Below are 8,874 nucleotides of genomic sequence, written 5' to 3' on the forward strand. Positions count from 1 at the left end.
TGCAATGTGATCTTGGCATCATTGAAAACATCTTTCGGTTTGTTTTGATCTAAATGTTTTCTGCATTTTGTCTGCTAATCTGAACAAGCAAGAATGACAAAGTACCATCATGGGCTTATGGCAGTAAAGAATAGCTCTACTTTTAGATCTAAGCAAAGATTGTCAGTCTGACACTGCATTTGACTTGATAGAAGAATTGGAGCAGTTGTATCTGAATATTATACTGATTTGTTCTTTTTACATCCAGCCTGAACTAATAATTTATTTATTTTTTTCTTATTTATATTTATGGTGTCTGCTTGAATTTTTTCTCTTTGTAAAGAGACACTCCGAAGATCTAAAACTCAAACTGATTCTCACAAGGAAAGTACAAGAACACACACACACACACACACACACACACACACCGCGCGCACACAAGTAGATGCGTTCATCTAACATTCATATCAATAAAACAGATTGAATTATACTGAGAAATTGAGAGAGAGAGAGAGAGAGAGAGAGAGAGAGAGCGAGAGAGAGAGAGAGAGAGAGAGAGAGAGAGAGAGAGAGAGAGAGAGAGAGAGAGAGAGAGAGAGAGGCTGCATGACGTCAGAGGTCAGCTGACAGGTTTGTTTTGCTGGCTCGAGCTCGTCCTGATAAAAACACCACCAGAGGAAGGAAGCGACGACATCAAACCTTTTCAACTACTCGGCAGTTATCATCTTTTTTTTTTTACCAAACTACAGACACCGTAGCGACTTAACGTTTTTATAAACCGTTTCTAGGTTTTTTAATTCCTCTCCTGCTCGCGCTGCCACCGTTTTCTTCAATTGTGAAACTGGTTGACTTTGACGCAATATGCCTTCAGAAAAAACCTTCAAACAAAGAAGGACATTTGGTAAGTGTTATCCCAGCTGAGCTAGCTTCATCATATTTCACACGACTCGTCTGTTTTTATGACCCATATTGTGCTGTAGGTCTGTTGTCGTAGCACGTATTTTGTGTAAACTGTATAAGAGTGAATTACAGCGTTTTGCTGACAGGCCAGATGGTTCCCAAAATCTCTCTGGTGAATATTGGTGTTCATCTTGTCCAACCAGGCCACCATGATAAACTATGTTACACATACCGAGAAACTGACTGTAACGTTACAGCTAACACGTTAATGCAAAGTAGGCTACAGCAGGGTCTGTCCATATATGGAGGTCTATGGCCGTGTCAACTTATTCAAGAAGATGATAGGAATAAACTGTCCAGACTTGTATACACCTTTAACTTTAATTACATCTGTAGTCGTAAAGAATAGAATAGAATAGAATAGGGGAGTTTGCTGCAGCCATCAGGCCTGCCTCTCTCTCTCTCTCTCTCTCTGTTTATTTGTATCTAGAGCGGTGGGAGAAAAACAAAGTGGTGTCGAAATGCAGGACAGAGAGAGAGAGCTGCAGGATTGGGGGATGGGACCGTGCGGAGGGGAAGAGAGGACTAAAGGGGAGAGAAAGAGATGGAGTTTGCTGTTGTTTCTTTTTGTTTGAAGGCTCGGGTTAAATTAACCGGGCCTGTAGGCCACGGCCTGTATGCGGATTATGATTTCGGTTATGCTTTCTCACCCAGCCCTAGTTAGCTGGAGACTAGGCCCCGTACTGCTTGGCAAGTTGAGTTAGTTGTTTACCCAGTTGCCTTTCTGTTACATCATCTCTAGTTTTTGGCTTTGGTTGTCTTTGATATATCGTATAACAACAAAGAAAGCCTTGTGGTTAAATGAACCCAGGAAGATCACTATAATATTCCTCTAAGGACTTGTGTGTCTGTGGCACTCAATAGTGAGATCATTGCGACCTTATTATACTGAATGGTATTTTGTTTTATGGTTTTATGGTATCACTAATATCCCTATAGTGACTTATTGTATGCCGCGGTACTCGGTAGTAGTAGTTGATAGTGACATTTGTACTTTATGATATTGTGTCTACTTCATGGTAGCCAGCTGTATGATGTAGTATTGTACTTGATGGTATGGTATCACCATGACAATAAGTTGGCCTAGTATTTCATTCTTAAGCGTGATAGGAAAACAGATGACAAATAGATCCCATTTCCCCCAAGTATGAGTAACGGTACAGCAAAGTCAACACAGACTTCAGGTTAAACGTCACGTTAGTTCAAACTGCAACTTGAGCTCGTGAGCGACGCAGGGAAACGTTGTGTCAGCACGTGCTTGGAGCCACATTAAAGAACATGCTGCAGTGAGGCCGCATTGGAGATGCACAGACAATGTAATATACTGTATTATACTGTAATGTTATTACAACCTTACAAAACCACAGATTATTTATGTCTAGGGTTGAAGAGGAGGGTAAACCCGCCCTGCAAGCCAGACATAAATCTTTATATACAATTCATAGCACACATCACAGTAAGTAGTGTCAAACTGATGTAAGTAATATGAGGATATGGTCATTCAAGGAAAAAACATATAAATACCTTTCTGAAAGTATAATTGACTTTTGGTTATATTGGTGGTTGCTTGCCTTATGATGATCACCTGCTGGAGGTCATAGTTTACCCAACTTTTTATGTCACCACTTCATCACTATGCCTATGTATTTTTAGGCACATATTTTAGTGAATACACTGCTGAAATGCCAGTGTTTTGTTGCATTGTCACAAGGCCTACATGACCCAATAGGTCCAAAATCACCTCACTTGAGTTCAAGTTCTGTGTCTGAAATAGTTCAAGTTGCTGATCTGTGTTGCAGGGTGTAAAATGATTCAGGATAACAGATATAATCTGCCAGCTGTAACCGGTAGCTACCGAATGATTCCCATATTGTGACAGAGCAGAAATGTTCGGAAAACCCACAGGCCTTTTAGTTCAACGTGTTCCTGTTTTGGGACTTCTATTTTATTGCAAACTGATGACTCAAAGGTTGTTTGTTGCCCGGTCCGGTCATAAGAGACAGACAGGCACACACACACACATAAGCAGAAAGAGAGAGAGCTTCCTTGTTCCCAGGCAGTGAACTCATCCTAGCCCAAATGTAATCATGGAACAACAATGCCCTTCACTTCCCAAAGTTCGCTGTAAAAATGACATCCTCAATAAGATAAACATTAGTTTCCCTAACAGTTGTGTGAAATCAGTGATTGAATTAGTTAACCTAACATTAGCCTCACAAATCGTCCTCTATGCAAACATTTTTAACGCTGTGTCACGAGTCCGGATCACAGTAACAGGAAGCTTCAAGTGACCCTGCCTCTCTGCGATTGCTTTGACTGACAGTGTAATTCACAATCCAAAAACTGATGGAGATGATCATGATGATGAACCCTATTGTTTGTTTTATTTACAACATTCAGGTTTGTTGTCTTATCATATCTGTCGTGCCATCAGACACTATTGTTGTTGTTAGTTCAAAGTGCAGTAAACCCAAGGTGTTATCATTATTTTGTCCCAGTTAAAAATGGCTTGAAATGGGGTTAAACTTCAGAGAGGACGGGCCAGCTCTGATAGGGCGCATGGTCACTGATGGGCAGGTGAAGCACCCAATCAGCAGCTTTGATTTATTAATATCAAAGTCATGTGGAAGGAAAACCAAGGCACTCTTCCTCAATTGTCTAAATTGAGGCAATTGTCTAAATGCAGATATTCAGGTTATATTCCAACAAACTAAGATATTTTAAAAAAAACACCCAGGCACACTTCAATATGATTTCGTCTTCTGCAACCCTTACAGTGAGCAGTGTGTGACTATTTATAGTTAACATTATGTCAGGAGGGTCCTAGGAAAATCCTCTCTTGGCTTGTCCTGAGTATGGAGTAATTTGATCTCCATTATGTGAACGAAAAATGACATTTCTCTTGTTTCCTGCTCATATACATGTTGTGATGTGAACAGGCCTTTGTATTTGTAAGGGACATACATGAATTGAGTAGAAAATGAATCATAATTTCTGCCTAATATTCTGCTGATTACTATGGGATGCTGTGATTACAGCATGAGTAGATTTTAGAAAAGCCTCTTGTGTTTTCACCAGAGACCCTTAGACCAAACTCCACTAGCAGTCTATTTATTACATTTCTTCTGTATTTTATTCTCATTCCGCTAGGTTATTAAAAACACAAGAACTAAATCATTTTAATAAAAATGTAGTTTTTCAAAGTAGATCTGACAAAAATGTGAAAACCCATTTCAGCTAGTACCAAACTCTTTTGTTTAGATCCTGCTGGAATATATTATACCTCTGTGGCGCCTCAGTAAACCTGTTGAACCAGAGATTGTAATAATAAACGCCTTGACTGCTCCTCGTCACGTGAACAGAAGATAGATTGACGTTACAAGAGAGGGTTGATTGTAATAAATGTAAATTAGGGTTGACGGACTGAGAAATGTGGAGCCGTTTTGTCAAAACCTGCCTGCCTGTTAGATTAGATTTTTTTTCTGGTGGTTTACTTCTCTTTCTCTGTTAATCAGTTTGCATCTGTGTCTCCACCTTTTGTTTGAGCTCGTTCTGTTGTCTGTCTACCTGCTAACCTGTCTGTCTGCCAGTTTGTGTCTGTTAACCTGTCTGTCTTTCTGTCTGTCTGCCCTACAGAACAGAGAGTAGAAGATGTGAGACTGATCCGAGAGCAGCACCCCAACAAGATTCCTGTGAGTTGAACCACACATTCAAATATCAGGGAAATGTATGCAAATCCACTTGAAGGTCTGAGACTGGGAGTAACGTACGATTAAATACAAAAGCCTGTGCAGTTAAAGTCCATTTTAGTAGCGTTAATTTCAAACCACTGTGAGGGAAAAACTGCAAGGCACAGGGATTTATTGTCATAATCTGCGTAAGCATCAGCACACGGGTGCTAACGTGTAAGAACAAGCCAAGGTGGCTGACTGACAAACTCTATGCAAACGGAAAGCGTTACCACAGGGTTTCCTGGTTATGTCTGTTTGACATTTGAACATGTCATCCGTTGTTATTCTCTCAATAGACCAGTTTGTTTTAGGGACTTTGGGTCATTTACTATTCATTAACCCTATCCCTAATGGAGATTTTGTCTTGTCACCCAGTCTTTCATGTTTTGTTTTTGTTCTGCATGGTCTTGATCACATATCTGCATTCAGGATTTTTTTTTCTTCACATTTTCCACTTAGTTATAGCTCAATAGATGTTGTGAACTTGTGGACGGTTGTGGCTCCACCTGCTTTATAGCCAGGTGTCTGTTGGCCCTTAACAACCACCAATAAACACACACACACACACACACACGCTCCTCCCGTTCCACCTGCTAATTTTTGAGATAGAATATCACCACAGCCTTCCATCTGCTGTCACAATTGCAGCTTCCTCTCACTTTGAATGCCCCCATCCCACCCCCAACACACACACACACACACAGTGTTCTATGATCTACACGGTGCCAGACCCCCCAGGCGTGTGTGTGTGTGTGTGTGTGTGTGTGTGTGTGTGTTTCCTGTGTTCTCCCCTGGGATTATAAACTGCCAAGTCATTTTCAGTCATGTTCAGACCAGAGGCCAGATGTGCTGTGTCACTGTAATGTAACTCCATCTAGACAGCCTGGGAGAGGAGGGGGGGGGGGGGCAGGGAACTGTATGACAGACTGATTATTGCTCGGAGACCAGGCCCTCCCCAGCTGAACAATATACCTGCTCCCATTCATGCCAAATGGAGGTCAACCTATTTCCAAATACAGGCTCAGATGTCAGATCAGCAGATTACCCAATACACTTAATGTATAATAGTAATGTGATACATTAATGATCCCCATAGGGAAATCCTCTTTTTACTTGCCCCCCCTCCCGGGAGGTCAGAGGTCAGGGTCAGGTGCAGAGCAGCAGCCCTGGAGCTGATGGGGATCTCAGTGCCTTGCTCAAGGACACTTCAGCAAGACAGATGGCTGCCAACATGGCCGTCCAGCAAAAGCTTGGTCTCTCTAACAACCAGGACCCTATTCTTCAGTAAAACAATGTTCTTCCTCACCATATCAATGATAGGTGCAACTTCATCTCCCTATTGATCACAGACGCTGGCGTCGAAACTGGCTCATGAGTCGGGGAATCGGGCCTAAGAATAGTCCAGGAAAAAAAGAAGCGATGGAATTCTATCAGTCTGATTATGTTCAGTTGGTAATCACAGAGAGGCAGAATTCATTCCTGTGTGTGTGTGTGTGTGTGTGTGTGTGTGTGTGTGTGTGTGTGTGTGTGTGTGTGTGTGCTATAGGTGATCATTGAGAGGTATAAAGGAGAGAAACAGCTTCCCATCCTGGACAAGACCAAGTTCCTGGTGCCAGACCACGTCAACATGAGTGAACTCATCAAGATCATCAGGTACAGTAGGACCCTCCTCTCCTCTCCTCTCCTCTCCTCTCCTCTCCTCTCCCCTCCTCTCCTCTCCTCTCCTCTCCCCTCCTCTCCTAACTCTCTGTCATGTCGTTGTTTCTCCACCAGGAGGCGCCTCCAGCTAAACTCCAACCAGGCGTTCTTCCTGCTGGTCAACGGCCACAGCATGGTGTCGGTGTCGGCGGCCATCTCGGAGGTGTACGAGCGGGAGCGGGACCAAGACGGCTTCCTCTACATGGTGTACGCCTCCCAGGAGACCTTCGGCGGCGCCGCCGCCCAATGAACAGCCTTCCCTCTGCTTCCACCTGGCCAGCGATTGGACAATGATAGTTTTAGCCCCTGCCCCCCCCTCCAACTCTAACCCGACCCTCTCTCCCCACTGTTTTTCCCATAATACCGTCTGCTTGCAGTACACACACCCTTAGTCTTAGGGCAGACACACACACACACAAACACACAGCTACATCCACACACGCCGTTGAAGGGCTTGTATGTTTTCTGCTCCCTCTCCTTCCCTCCTCTGCCCTTTAGCCCCTCCCCTCCCCTCGATTCAGATCAGATCGGTTCAGATGGTGATTTATGTATCATTGGGTTCACATTGCAAAGAGCGGAGAGGCCGTTCACGTCGGACGTCCGCCACGCTCACCCCGGTAGCTTAACGCCACACGAGTCGACCAGTTCAGCAGCGAGTCTAAGTAGAGAAATACCCAAATCTGTGTGTGACTCAGGCCAATAGAGTCTTAAATTTCTGTCTCCGCTTCCTTATTCTCTCTCCGATGAGTCACGGCGGCGTATCGCGTTGTCGACGGCGTTTATTTTGGGCGTTCTGGTTAGTGACTCACCTGTCCCCTGGGTTTTGTGGTGCTCCACCACCTGTCTATATATATATCTTAGCCTATGAACAAAGATAACCTTAATTTTAAGATGTGTTTTGGAAACCAAGGCCCTAGAGAAAGAGAGGGAGGGAGAGAGAGAGACTTTTGCTAAGGGTTCGTGGGTTCACATTTTGTTTTTATGGAGCTTTTTATTGCAAGTCAGAGGTAGAACTTGGGGATTTGACAAGTTTTTTCCAGAGAAAAATATACAAAATTTAGGGATGTAAGATCTCGACTGTTGTGTCACCTCATTTTCTGGGAGTTTACGTCACATTCCCTTTACGGTCCTTCTTACAGCGTTTTTATCCCCCCCTGCCTTGTAGCCTAAAGCATCTTCACTATAAAGAAGAAAAGATGTGGGGAAACTGCTATGCTATTGGAACAGATGATTGTAGTTTGCAAGACGCCTCAGTGTACAGATAATATTGATGTTATGACTTTGATTGAGGGTTTCAGTGAGAGTATAACCAGCAGACTTTGGACACTACAAGGAGCATGGCTTGGCTGCACGTGTGCACGAGTCACTGAGGATGAGGATGTTTATGAAAATGATGATTGGAGGGGTTTGCTTGAAACGTGTTCATGTTTTTCTCCCTTTTTCTCTCATTTCCTTTGTCGGGAGTCATCGTTAAGGTGATCGCCTCAAGGAACGGAGAGGGCAGATGCATGTGAAGAGTGTGTGAACAGACGTGGGCAGGCTGACGAGCAGAGTGGCACATCTGTCTGTCAGGCTGCCCATCTTTGTTTCTGTCTTTGACCTACAGGCCAGATTCCCCCAAAACTGTTATGGTTGTGAAACTGAGCAGAAATTGTCATGATGTTAGGAGCGTTATGGGGAACCCGGACCTGAAAGGCCGCACTCTGGAGGAATACGCATCTAGAATATTCTATTAGTCTGTAGATGTTTCTTTACACTTTCTATACCATGTGCTGTCATGCTTCTCCTCCTCTCCTCCCTCTCTCCCTCGCTCTCGCTCTCTTCTTCACAGACGGAGGTTTAGCCGCTTTTATATCGCCGTGTTTTATCCTTTTGGTTCTTTTTATTTAATGTGATTTTATTTCATTGTATAATATGTCTTTTACTCTCGCTGTCTTATGTGAAGTACAAAGGTGACTTTTTTGTTTTGTTTTTCTGACTAGTGAAAACCATTGTGTGTTTGTAACAGAGGGGTGGAGCATTTGTTTCAGCGCTGTCTTTCTGCCTGCTCCTCTGTTTCACACCCACGTCCGCACACATACACAGCAATATTACATATTACACAGCCTCCTCTTATGTATTTATGTTGGTATTTTGTAAACAATAAAAGGAAAAAAAAGAAGTGTGTCCATTGTGTTGCTCAACTGACATAACATCCAACATCCCACTGAATTACTAGACAAATTCTCATACTATATGGGCGATAGTCACACATATAAGTACAGCAGTTGTATGAAAATATGACACTTGTTTTAGTGTAATTAATCATTCCAGAATCAGATTTGCATGTGATGATGGACAAATGTGCAGGAGCTTGTCCAAATATGCTCAATCCATCAGGCACTTTGTAATTTATAGCTGGAAGTTGTATGCACAGCTTCATTGAGCTGCAGTTCCTTTTTAATCAATCAGGTTTCCCCACAGTCACAGAAAAGATTAAAAGATGAAGTTGCAGATGAATACTTTT

At 42.9% G+C, this 8,874-nt stretch overlaps 1 protein-coding gene across 1 annotated transcript; it reads left to right on the forward strand.

Annotated features, from left to right (window-relative positions):
- Window positions 1-631: 631 nt before the first annotated feature.
- On the forward strand, window positions 632-8,529 carry map1lc3b (microtubule-associated protein 1 light chain 3 beta). The gene is made up of 4 exons (XM_071921592.2): window positions 632-880; window positions 4,576-4,631; window positions 6,217-6,323; window positions 6,444-8,529. The coding sequence occupies exons 1-4, from the start codon at window positions 841-843 to the stop codon at window positions 6,616-6,618; spliced, it is 378 nt and encodes a 125-aa protein (XP_071777693.1). The 5' UTR covers window positions 632-840; the 3' UTR covers window positions 6,619-8,529.
- Window positions 8,530-8,874: the final 345 nt, after the last annotated feature.

The sequence above is a fragment of the Centroberyx gerrardi genome, chromosome 4 (genome assembly GCF_048128805.1).
Source record: "Centroberyx gerrardi isolate f3 chromosome 4, fCenGer3.hap1.cur.20231027, whole genome shotgun sequence".
Lineage (NCBI taxonomy): Eukaryota > Metazoa > Chordata > Actinopteri > Beryciformes > Berycidae > Centroberyx > Centroberyx gerrardi.

Bases quoted from the DNA above. Each gene is read 5' to 3' on its own strand.
- map1lc3b (XM_071921592.2), top strand. From the start codon at position 841: ATGCCTTCAGAAAAAACCTTCAAACAAAGAAGGACATTTG. The intron at 881-4,575 runs GTAAGTGTTATC...TCTGCCCTACAG, and splicing joins CAAACAAAGAAGGACATTTG to AACAGAGAGTAGAAGATGTG. The intron at 6,324-6,443 runs GTACAGTAGGAC...TTTCTCCACCAG, and splicing joins GAACTCATCAAGATCATCAG to GAGGCGCCTCCAGCTAAACT.